This window comes from Pristiophorus japonicus, chromosome 26 (assembly GCF_044704955.1).
Source record: "Pristiophorus japonicus isolate sPriJap1 chromosome 26, sPriJap1.hap1, whole genome shotgun sequence".
NCBI lineage: Eukaryota > Metazoa > Chordata > Chondrichthyes > Pristiophoridae > Pristiophorus > Pristiophorus japonicus.
The window spans coordinates 11,866,291-11,878,803 of record NC_092002.1 but is presented as its reverse complement, the minus strand read 5'-3'; the positions used below and the strand labels follow the sequence as shown (position 1 = coordinate 11,878,803).

The 12,513-nt window shown below is 51.0% G+C and overlaps 1 protein-coding gene across 1 annotated transcript in view; it reads right to left on the bottom strand.

The window, feature by feature from the left end:
- sympk (symplekin) overlaps positions 1 to 12,513 on the bottom strand; it is a 55,348-nt gene that overhangs the window by 32,869 nt on the left and 9,966 nt on the right. Inside the window, exons 8-12 of the mRNA XM_070867807.1 lie at positions 10,750 to 10,989; positions 7,848 to 7,999; positions 5,221 to 5,371; positions 3,516 to 3,729; positions 461 to 611 (exon numbers count right to left, since the gene is read on the bottom strand). Coding sequence (XP_070723908.1) covers positions 461 to 611; positions 3,516 to 3,729; positions 5,221 to 5,371; positions 7,848 to 7,999; positions 10,750 to 10,989 — 908 coding nt within the window. The remainder of the gene's footprint in view (positions 1 to 460; positions 612 to 3,515; positions 3,730 to 5,220; positions 5,372 to 7,847; positions 8,000 to 10,749; positions 10,990 to 12,513) is intronic.

The window sequence follows — 12,513 nt, the reverse complement described above, 5'->3', positions numbered from 1 at the left end:
TGCGGGGAGAATGTTTTCCCCGGGCTGGGAAGTCTAGAACAAGGGGTCACAGTCTCAGGATACGGGGTAGGAAATTTAGGAGCGAGATGAGGAGAAATGTTTTCACTCAGAGGGTGGTGAACCTGTGGAATTCTCGACCACAGAAGGCTGTGGAGACCAAGTCACTGAATATATTTAAGTGGGAGATAGATAGATTTCTAGACACAAAAGACATCAAGGGGTATGGGGGAAAAGCGGGAATATGGTGTTGAGATAGAGGGTCAGCCATGATCAGATTGAATGGCGGTGCAGACTCGAAGGGTCGAATGGCCTACTACTGCTCCTATTTTCTATGTTTCTATGAATGGCGGAGCAGGCTCGAGGGGCTGTACGGCCTATTCCCGCTCCTGTTTCTTATGTCATGTCTCCGTACGGAGAGGAGTTGGGGGGGCCACAGCCGGTTAAAAGTAATCCCCCTTACCGGCCCAGCCCCACCTCGCACCACCGCCTTCTCAGAGTTGAGGATGCGCTGCACAGCTCCGATCTTCAGCTTGTCGATCTTGTCCGCGGGCAGCTGCTGCACCACATCGCCCAGGCGGAAAACCTTCTTCCGTCCGCTCTGCCCCAGCGGCCTGAAAAACGACACGTAACCAATCAGCTGGCGGAAGGGATCTAAATGAGAGGTGATCTTATCGAAACCTATACAATTATGAGGGGGCTCGACAAGGTGGATGCAGAGAGGATGTTTCCACTGATGGGGGAGACTAGAACTAGAGGGCATAATCTTAGAATAAGGGGCCGCCCATTTAAAGCTGAGATGAGGAGGAATTTCTTCTCTCAGAGGGTTGTAAATCTGTGGAATTCGCTGCCTCAGAGAGCTGTGGAAACTGGGTCATTGAATAGATTTAAGACACAGATCGACAGTTTCTGAACCGATAAGGGATTAAGGGGTTATGGGGAGCGGGCAGGGAAGTGGACCCGAGTCCCTGATCGGATCAACCATGATTGTATTAAATGGCGGAGCAGGCTCAAGGGGCCGTATGGCCTACTCCTGCTCCTATTTCTTATGTTGTTATGTTTACGCAAATCTGCCTGCACCCGGGTACTGGTTAAACATCCGGTGGTGCGCCCGGCGGTTACAGAATGCTTCAGCGGGTTTCAGAGTAACGTTGGCGTCGCTCTCAGGACACCTCTGTTCAGTCCGCAAGCGTGACCCCGAGCTTCCGGTGGCCTGTCACTTTAACAGCCCGCTCCACTCGCACTCTGACCTCTCCGTCCTCGGCCTCCTGCACTGTTCCAATGAAGCTCAACGCAAGCTCGAGGGAGAGCACCTCATCTTTCGATTGGGCACTTTACAGCCTTCTGAACTCAACATAGAGTTCAACAATTTCAGACCTGAACCTCTGCCCATATTTTTCCCCCCCATTCCTCCTTTTTTTTTTAAAAACACCCCTCCGCCACTTTTTTCCCTCTTTTCCACGGCAGCTAGTGATGATTCTGCCATTCACACCCTATCTAGACTCATCTTTTGTTTCTTCTCAATTGGGCCCATCCTCCCTTTTGTCTCTCAAATCTCTCCTGCCTTCCACCCTGTCACAGACCTTCCCTTTTGTTCTTTCCTCCCCTCCCCCTTGCCCTGCCCCTGCACTTCCTGAAGAATCTGTTACATCTCGCACTTCTCCAGTTCTGACAACGGGTCACAGACCCGAAACGTTAACTCTCTCTCTCTCTCTCTCTCTCCACAGATGCTGTCGACCCGCTGAGTATTTCCAGCATTTTCTGGTTTTATTTCAGGAAAGAAGGTCACAGACCAATGTTGAGTTAGCTGAACTTTGGCCAGGGTGGCAAATGGCCTCAACGCCCCACGACTAGTAACTGAGGAAAGAACACAGCCCGACAGTGTAACCAATACACAGGAGCCCTCCATGGCCTCGTTCTTCCTGATCTCTGTACCTCTTCCAATCCTACAATCCTCAAAGATCTTTGAGCTCCTCCAATTCTGGCCTCTTGCGCACCCCCGATTTCCTACACTACCATTGGCAGCCGTTCACTCAGCTGCCTGGGCCTCGAGCTCTGGAATTCCCTCCCTAAACCTCTCCGCATCTTTCTCATCAAAGGCGCTCCTTAAAACCTACATCTTTGACCAAGCTTTCACCACTTGTCCCAATATAAGAAATAGGAGCAGGAGTAGGCCATACGGCCCCTCGAGCCTCCTCCGCCATTTAATACAATCATGGCTGATCCGATCATGGACTCAGGTCCACTTCCGCTCCCCATAACCCCTTATTCCCTTATCGGTTAAGAAACTGTCTATCTCTGTCTTAAATTTATTCAATGCCCCAGCTTCCACAGCTCTCTGAGGCAGCGAATTCCAGATTTACAACCCTAAGAAATTCCTTTTCTTCTCAGTTTTAAATGGGCGGCCCCTTATTCTGAGACGATGTCCCCTAGTTCTAGTCTCCCCTGTCAGTGGAAACATCCTCTCTGCATCCACCTTGTCAAGCCCCCTCATAATCTTATACGTTTCGATAAGATCACCTCTCAGTCTTCTGAATTCCAATGATAGAGGCCCAACCTCCTCAACCTGTCCTCATAAGTCAAACCCCTCATCACCGGAATCAACCGAGTGAACCTTCTCTGAACTGCCTCCAAAGCAAGTATATCCTTTCGTAAAGATGGAAACCAAAATTGTACGCAGAACTCCAGGTGTGACCTCACCGATACCCTGTACAATTGTAGCAAGACTTCCCTGCTTTTATACTCCATCTCCTTTGCAATAAAGGCCAAGGTACCATTGGCCTTCCTGATCACTTGCTGTACCTGCATACTATCCTTTTGTGTTTCATGAACAAGTACCCCCAGGTCCCGCTGTACTGCGGCACTTTGCAATTTCTCTCCATTATTTCTACATGACTCATTGTCAAACTGTCTGAAAACACTCCTGTGAAGCACCTTGGGACATTGCACTATGGCAAAAGGTGCTATATAAATGCAAGTTGTTGTTGAGCCTGGCTGTGGAGCACACCCGAATATCGGCATCCCATCCCCCACCTTCAACATTCACTCTCCCTCCACCACCGGCGCACCGTGGCTGCAGTGTGCACCGTCTACAAGATGCACTGCAGCAACTCGCCAAGGCTTCTTCGGCAGCACCTCCCAAACCCGCGACCTCTACCCTCTAGAAGGACAAGGGCAGCAGGCGCATGGGAACACCACCACCTCCACGTTCCCCTCCCAGTCACACACCATCCCGACTTGGAAATATATCGGCCGTTCCTTCATCGTCGCTGGGTCAAAATCCTGGAACTCCCTCCCTAACAGCACCGTGGGAGCACCTTCACCACACGGACTGCAGCGGCTCACCACCACCTTCTCAAAGGGCAATTCGGGATGGGCAATAAATGCCGGTGATGTCCAATCCCATGAATGAATAACAAAAAAAAAAAAAAAAGAGAGTAACCAATAGGCGGGGAACCTGGTACAGGAACACTCCCCGATAGCGTCCACTTCCCAAAGTGGACGCACTGACCACTTACCGTGCCTGATTGGACAGCAAAATGGAGTCTGGCCGGCGCTTCGCTTGCATCTCCTCTTCCTTCGTGAGCTGTGCAAAAGGAGCCGGAGCCCCGACGACGGAGATCGCCTGGCCATGCCGCATCGTGGAGTAGCGTCGCTTTGTGAGTCCTTCGGGTTTAACGTCCCTCCCCTGTTTCAGGTCCTCGTCTGACTGGAGCTTCATCTGGTCGAGTCCTGGGGGTAAAGCAAGCGGCCGATGAGAACAACTGCCCCCAAAAGGCTGCCCTTCACCCCCCCCCCCCCCCCACCCACCAGTTGCATCCGATCAGCGCTGAGAGAATACACTATTTTCCGCTTCTACGATGGCCGAACCTACAAATTGACTAAATTCTTATAACCCAGTATACCTTGCAGGCCAAGGGACCCTTTCGTTGAACTTTGAGAAATGCAGACAAGTGACGTTAACTGTCCCAGGGATTGATAAGACTGTAAGAGAACAAACCCGGCCTAAGTAACTGCCCCACGGATTGATCAGAGAACCAACCGAGCTCACACACGTTACATTGAACTGGAACAGAACATTAAAAGTGCAACAAACGGCAGACCTTTTTTTTGATAGTTTGGAACACGCACGCAGTAGACCGATAGCCGATTTTCTAAGTATAATTACAATGCGAAGTCTCTCGTCCATTGCTGCAATCGAGAGAATTGGTAACCTGGTCAGTTACTCAGGGAATCGGGGAGTTAATCTCGGATTGCTGATCACGGCTGGAATGAGTGCCTGTGTGAGTGTCTTTGCTTTCTATTAATCACTTGGGGAATAGGCAATTTTAACCGTTATAAGGGATTTAACAGGATAGGTTGGTGCAAGCTAATAATTAAGAAATTAATGCAATCGTAAATTGCTCGTATTTCTTTTGATTATCCCAAGTAAAGATAACCCTTGGTTTGGGGTGGTTGAAGAAACATCCTGTGTCTGTGTTGTTCTGTCTCAAGTTTGAACTCAAAGTGTAGGGTCAACTCGTAAATCTTACAGGCTAAAAACCTGTCCTTATAAAAGATAAGTCTTACCATGCGTTTGCTGCCACAAAAGTCTGGCAGTTTGTACCCGCCGGAGACTCGAGCACGAAATCCAGTCCGACACTCCGAAGGAGTGCTGCGCTGCCGGAGGTGCCGTCAAACTGAGGCCCCGTCTGCCCTCTCAGTGGAGGCAAAAGATCCCGGTGGCACTATTTCGAGGTGATCCAAAACTCAGCTGCCCATGGTCCTAACTCGCACCAAGTCCCGTTCGCCCATCAGCATCATAGGCAGCCCTGTGCTCGCTGACCCACATTGGTTTCCGGTTAAGCAACAGCTCGACGTCAAAATTCTCATCCTTCATTTTCAAATTTCTCCAAGGCCTCTCCCCCTCCCTATCTCCTCCATCCCCACAACCTGCCCCCCCAACTCACCGAAGTGTCCACGTTTCTCAAGTTCTGCCCTCTTGAGCATCCCTGATTATAACTGCTCAACCATTGGTGGCCGTGCCTTCAGCTGCCTGGAACTCCCTCTCTATCCTCCTTTAAGACGCTCCTTCAAACCTCGCTCTTTGATCAAGCTTTTGGTCATCTGCCCCAATTTCTTCTTATGCGGCTGGACGGTCAAATTTATTTGCTTTGTCTTAAAACACTCCTGTGAAGCGTCTTGGGACGTTAAAGGCGCTAGATAAATACAAGTTGTTGTTACCTGGTCCGAGACCTGCCGATGTCATCTGCGTGGCCATGAGGCGGGCCAAGTGTTTGATCTGAGCATCCGTCCCGGCCGACTCCACGGGCGTGTAGGTTGCCTGGAAGGAGGCAGGCATCACGTCTGGGAGGTAGACCATGCTGATTAGCACCTGTAACAAGACACAGGGAGTGAGCTCGCCGCGGGGGCCCCACACTGCACACGGCCAGCAGTACCGTCGGCCGTCAACGCTCCCGGTCTGGAATTCCCGCGCAGGCCACTGACGCGGCTTTTGAACGGGAGACTTGGTGCACGGGCGGAATTTTGAACGGGCGCCGCGCAGCTGATTAAAATGGCCGTTGGGCCGCGGGCGTTTGCGCGAACACGCTCGGGCACGTGGTTTCAAGGGCCCCCCTCCCCCGCAGACGCTCTGATCACGTGTTGCGAGGATGGCGTGGGGTGGCGGCGTCAGGGAGGGGGAAAGAGAAGGAATGGGCTCGACCAGCTGGGAGCGCTGGTTTGTAAAGTGAGCGAGAGCTGTGGGACTGTGTGAGGAGCTGGGCCCAGCGGCTGAGAATAATCTGCAAGAATCGAATCCGTGCCGGTTTTATAAGGAGGAGCAGCCTTGAAATGACCTCCCTTGGAATGTATCTACAAACCTCCGAAGGTCCGTGGAACCCAGTTAAACACTGCCCTATATCGCTCATCATGAAACCCAGTATTCCATTCGTTTTCTATGGCTTTATCCACTTGAGGTGCCGTTTTGGGACATAGTCTCAGAATAAGGGGCCGCCCATTTAGAACTGAATGAGGAGGAATTTCTTCTCTCAGAGGGTCGTAAATCTGCGGAATTCTCTGCCCCAGAGAGCTGTGGAGGCTGGGTAATTGAATATATTTAAGGTGGAGACAGACAGATTTTTGAGCAATAAGGGAGTCAAGGGTTATGGGGAGCAGGCAGGGAAATCGAGTTGAGTCCATGATCAGATTAGCCATGATCTTATTGAATGGCGGAGAAAGCTCGAGGGGCTAAATGGCCAACTCCTGCTCCTATGTCTTATGTTATGTTCTTATGTTTTACTCTGTTATGAACCCAAAGCCCCCAAATCCCTCTGCTTTTCCATATCATCCACCTCATAGTACAATTTTTTTTTTTTAAACCAAAAATGTATGTACTGACTGCATTCCATCTGCAATTCTTAAGGGGTTTGACAGGGTAGATGCAGGGAGGATGTTTCCCCCTGGCTGGGGAGTCTAGAACCAGGGGTCACAGTCTCAGAATAAGGGGTCGGCCATTTAGGACTGAGATGAGGAGAAATTTCTTCACTCAAAGGGTTGTGAATCTTTGGAAATTTCTACCCCAGAGGGCTGTGGATGCTCAGTCATTGAGTACATTGAAACATAGAAAATAGGTGCAGGAGCAGGCCATTCGGCCCTTCAAGCCTGCACCACCATTCAATATGATCATGGCTGATCATGCAACTTCAGTACCCCATTCCTGCTTTCTCTCCATACCCCTTGATCCCTTTAGCCGTAAGGGCCACATCTAACTCCCTTTTGAATATATCTAACAAGTTGGCTGAGATCGATAGATGTTTGGATACTAAGGGAACCAAGGGATATGGGCACAGTACAGGAAGGGGGAGTTGAGGTAGAAGATCAGCCATGATCTTACTGAATGGTGGAACAGGCTCGAGGGGCCGAATGGCTGACTCCTGCTCCTATTGCTTAAAATGACTCACAAAAAGTACAGCAATAAATACAGGGCATCATTTTCAACAAGGATTTCCCCTTAAGGAAACAGGGAAGGTTTTCCCTTTGACACTATGTTAGCTGAGGCAAGGCTCCATGGGACCCAACAACTGAGGGGACTCGACAAGGGAAATGCAGAGAGGATGTTTCCCCTGGTGGAGAACTAGGGAGCATAGTTTCAGAATAAGGGGTCGTCCATTTAAAATGATAAGGAGGAATTTCTTCTCTCAGAGGGTCGTGAATCTGTGGAATTCTCTGCCCCAGAGAGCTGTGGAGGCTGGGTCATTGAATATATTTGAGGTGGAGATAGACAGATTTTTGAGCGATAAGGGAGTAAAGGGGTACGGGGAACGGGCGGGGAAGTGGAGCTGAGTCCATGATCAGATCAGCCATGATCTTATTGAATGGCCGACTCCTGCTCCTATTTCTTGTGTTCTTATTTATGTAACAACCAGCACCCTAGCAAGCGCTCTACTCTGAACTCCTTCACAGCAAACAAGCCAAAGGTGAGCAGAGGAAACGTTACAAGGACACTCTCAAAGCCTCCCTGATAAAGTGCAACATCCCCATCGACACCAGGGAGTCCCTGGCCAAAGACCAGTCCGCCCGAAGTGGAGGAAGTGCATCCGGGAGGGCGCTGAGCACCTCGAGTCTCATCACTGAGAGCATGCGCAGGCAGCGGAAAGAGCATGTGGCAAACCAGTCCCACCCTCCCTTACCCTCAACGACTATCTGTCCCACCTGTGACAGGGACTGTGGCTCTCATATTGGACTGTTCAGCCACCTAAGGACTAATTTTTAGAGCGGAAGCAATTCTTCCTCGATTCCAAGGGACTGGCTATGATGATGATGGATGAACACAGCTTCAGTCCAGGCAGCCTGGTTAAGCCTATACTCACCAGATTCGCCACGTTCTCTGGCGAGAGCAGCGGCATTAAAAACTGTGCCGTGACATCAATGGCGGACTGCGTGCTCTGGGACGAAGATGGCTTCGGAGCGGAAGCTGCTGCTTGTTCCAGATCCTTGTCTTCATCGTCGTCGCCGAGTGGCTCTGTCCGGTAACAAACACCAGTCAATACACACGGCACTCAACATCCGCACACAGAATGGCAACACCCATTACAGTGTCAGCTGTAGCTCAGTGGGCCGCACTCTCGCATCCGAGTCAGGAGGTGGTGGGTTTAAGTCCCGCTCCAGAGACCCGAGCACAAAATTCAGGCTGACACTCCAGCGCAATACTGGAGGGAGCGCTGCGCTGTTGGAAGTGCCGTCTTTCGGAGGAGACGTTAAACCAAGGCCCCGTCTGCTCTCTCAGGTTGTCAATATTCATCTACATTGTCATTATCTCATTGCTGTTTGTGGGAACTTGCTCCGCGCAAATTGGCTGCTGCTGTTTCCTACAACAGTGGCTGCACTTCAAAAGTACTTCACTGGCTGTGAAGTGCTTTGGGACTATATAAAGGCACTATATAAATGCAAGTCTTTTTCCTCATCTCAGTTCTAAATGGGCGGCCCTTTACTCTGAGACTATGTCCCAAAATGGCACCTCAAGTGGATAAGGCCATCGAAAACGAATGGAATACTGGGTTTCATGATGAGAGATATAGGGCAGTGTTTAACTGGGTTCCACGGACCTTCGGAGGTTTGTAGACACATTCCAAGGGAGATCATTTCAAGCCTGCTCTTCTTTATAAAACCGGCACGGATTCGATTCTTGCAGATTATTCTCAGCCGCTGGGCCCAGCTCCTCTCACAGTCCCACATCTCTCGCTCACTTTACAAACCAGCGCTCCCAGCTGGTCGAGCCCATTCCTTCTCTTTCCCCCTCCTGGCGCCGCCACCCCACGCCATCCTCGCGACACGTGATCAGAGCGAGTGGCACTGCTTGACTAAGAAAGCCTGGGGGGCAGAGGCGGCGGGGGCGAGGTGGGTGAGGGGGGAGAAGGTCTCCTTCAGAAACCCAAAACAGCAAATGTGATCTCAGATCTTGGTTTTTGTTTCATTATTCGTTCCTAAGATGTGGGCATCGCTGGCAAGGCCGGCATTTATTGCCCATCCCTAATTGCCCCTTGAGAAGGTGGTGGTGAGCCGCCTTCTTGAACCGCTGCAGTCCGTGTGGTGAAGGTGCTCCCACAGTGCTGTTAGGGAGGGAGTTCCAGGATTGTGACCCAGCGACGATGAAGGAACGGCCGATATATTTCCAAGTCAGGATGGTGTGTAACTGGGAGGGGAATGTGGAGGTGGTGGTGTTCCCATGCGCCTGCTGCCCTTGTCCTTGTCCTTCTAGGGGGTAGAGGTCGCGGGTTTGGGAGGTGTGCGGTTGGAAAGGTGAGAAGAAAAAATAACTGCAGCCAAACCTCGAAGGAGTATGGGATTTTGGAATTTTTAAGCTGGAAGTCAATTATGATTTCCAACAATGTTGCGATATTAATCAGCCTGCACCACTGATTCAAACTGGTTTCCCACCCATGTGCCCCGTAATATCTTTTAGCCCAGCGTGGCCCCTTTTGAGAGTGCAGCTGTGGCTCAGTGGGCAGCACTCCCACCTCTGAGTCAGCAGGTCGTGGGTTCATGTCCCACTCCAGGGACTCGAGCACAAAAAATCCAGGCCGACACTCCCAGTGCAGTGCTGAGTGAGTGCCGCACTGTCGGAGGTGCCGTCTTTCGGATGAGACGTTAAACCGAGGCCCCGTTTGCCCTCTCAGACGGACTTGAAAGATCCCGCAGCACTATTTCGAAGAGGAGCAGGGGTGTCCTGGGGCCAATATTTATCCCCCAATTAACATAACAAACAGATTATCCGATCATTGCAGTCTGTGGGAGCTTGCTGTGCGCAAATTGGCTGCAGTGTTTTCCACATTACAACAGTGACTACACTCCAAAATTACTTAATTGGCTGTAAAGTGCTTTGAGGCATCTAATGGTGGTGAAAGGCGCTATATAAATGCAAGTCTTTAAGGGGCTGCGCAGGCCATTCGAGATGCCTCGCATGCTCAGGTTTTACACCGAAATGGCGGCAAGCCGGCTGCGCGGGTTCGCTGGAGCACACCGTCTCCCACTCCCCGAGATACTGCTGAGGGGTGTCGGTCGGAGGTATTCTGTTCTCAACCTGCTACCCACCCCCCCACCCCCCACACACAGCAGTCATTGAAAGCAAACATACAAGCAGTTAGGAAGGAAAATGGTATGTTGGCCTTCATTGCAAGAGGATTTGAGTACAGGAGCAAGGATGTCTTACTACAGTTATACAGGGCCTTGGTGAGACCGCACCTGGAGTAGTGTGTGCAGTTTTGATCTCCTTACCCAAGAAAGGATATACTTGCCATAGAGGGAATGCAGCAAAGGTTCACCAGACTGATTCCTGGGATGGCAGGACTGTCGTATGAGGAGAGATTGGGTCTGTATTCACTAGAGTTTAGAAGAATGAGAGGGGATCTCATTGAAATTCTGAGTTGGACAGACTGGATGTGGGAAGGATGTTTTCCCCTGGCTGGGAAGTCTAGAACAAGGGGTCACAGTCTCAGGATACGGGGTAGGAAATTTAGGACCGAGATGAGGAGAAATGTTTTCACTCAGAGGGTGGTGAACCTGTGGAATTCTCGACCACAGAAGGCTGTGGAGGCCAAGTCACTGAAGAGGGAGAGAGATAGATTTCTAGACACAAAAGGCATCAAGGGGTATGGGGAGAAAGCGGGAATATGGTGTTGAGATAGAGGATCAGCCATGATCATATTGAATGGCGCTGCAGGCTCGAGGGGCCGAATGGCCGACTACTGCTCCTATTTTGTGTTTCTATGTTACCGATTTTGATTTTCTTCGTGCCCTGCTCCACCTCCTCACGGTGTCGCTTCCGTACGTCCTTCAGGCTGGGCATGTTGCGAGCGATCTCCTGCTGCTGCGTGCCGAGGTCCAGGAGCAGCGTGGTGATCTGGGCGTGGAACTCAAAGGAGGACGGGTGCTTCAGCACGCTCAGCAGATGCAGCTTCAGGTTCTTGCGCACGCTGCTGACCTGCGACTTGGCCAGCGTCGGCGGCAGATTCGCTGCAACCAACAAAAAAAATTAATCACAAGACGCGAATAACACGACGGTCGCTCAGGCTGAGGAGACGGCCAGCATTTTTTTTTTTTTTTAAATTTAATTCGCTGGCAAGGCCAGCATTTATTGCCCGTCCCTATTGGCCCTTGAGAAGGTGGTGGTAATCGGCCAGACCGGTTCAGCACGGCAGATTTCCTTGCCTGTCGGACATTGGCCGACTGGATTGGAAACTGGGCGGAAAGGGAGGAAACGGAGTGCGGGATGAAGGGGAGTTTGCGAGTGGTCGGAAGTGGGTAGTGGCGTCCCACAGGGTTCTATTCTGGAACTGCCTCTATTCACCGTGTGTGTCAATGATTGGGATGCAGGGATAGAGGCAGTTGCGTCCAAATTCGCAGAAAATACTAAAATAAGCAGAGTAAATTCTCGAGGACCAAAGGAAACCGCAAGCAGATTTTGTCTCTTTAAATTCATTCACGGGATGTGGACATGTCCGGCATTTATTACCCATCCCGAATTGCCCTCCAGAAGGTGGTGGTGAGCCGCCTTCTTGAATAAGTGTCTCGCTGGGCCATTTGAGAGAGCAGTTAAGAGTCAACCACATTGCTGTGGGTCTAGAGTCACACAATCGGCCAGACCGGGTAAGGGCAGCAGATTTCCTTCCCGAAAAGGACATTACTGAACCAGATGGGATTTTACGACACTAGTTTCATGGTGATCACCACCATTACCGACACTCGCTTTTTAACTCTAGATTTATTTAATTAACTGAATTTAAATTCTCCGGTTGCCGTGGTGGGATTTGAACCCGGGTCTCCGGATCATTAGCCCAGGCCTCTGGATTACTGGTCCAGTGAGATAAACTCATCATCATCATAGGCAGTCCCTCGGAATCGAGGAAGACTTGCTTCCACTCTTAACACGAGTTCTCAGGTGGCTGAACAGTCCAATACGGGAACCACACAGTCTCTGTCACAGGTGGGACAGACAGTGGTTGAGGGAAAGGGAGGGTGGGACAGGTTTGCCGCACGCTCCTTCCGCTGCCTGCGCTTGATTTCTGCATGCTCTCGGCGACGAGACTCGAGGTGCTCAGCGCCCTCCCAGATGCACTTCCTCCACTTAGGGCGGACTGGTCTTTGGCCAGGAACTCCCAGGGGTCAGTGGGGATGTTGCACTTTATCAGGGAGGCTTTGAGGGTGTCCTTGTAGCGTTTCCGCTGCCCACCTTTGGCTCGTTTGACATAACCACTGTGCTACCGTGCTCACAACCAGGAGGAGGCAGCTCACCAGACAAGCTTTCTGTGACGGCTTATGTTCATCTTGGAGGTGTGTGAATCCAAGAGGCTGCCAATCAGATGGAGGTGATGAAGTCACCACCTCACAGCCGAGGGCAGGCGGTCGAGGAGCAAAATTTCGGCCTTTTGGCTAAGATCATGCATAACTGACCTGACCAGCCACCATGACCTCCGGGTGGTTTCTCCCTGGTCAGGAAGGTATATGCTTGCTTTTTTGGAAACAGGAGGTGGGTGGGGT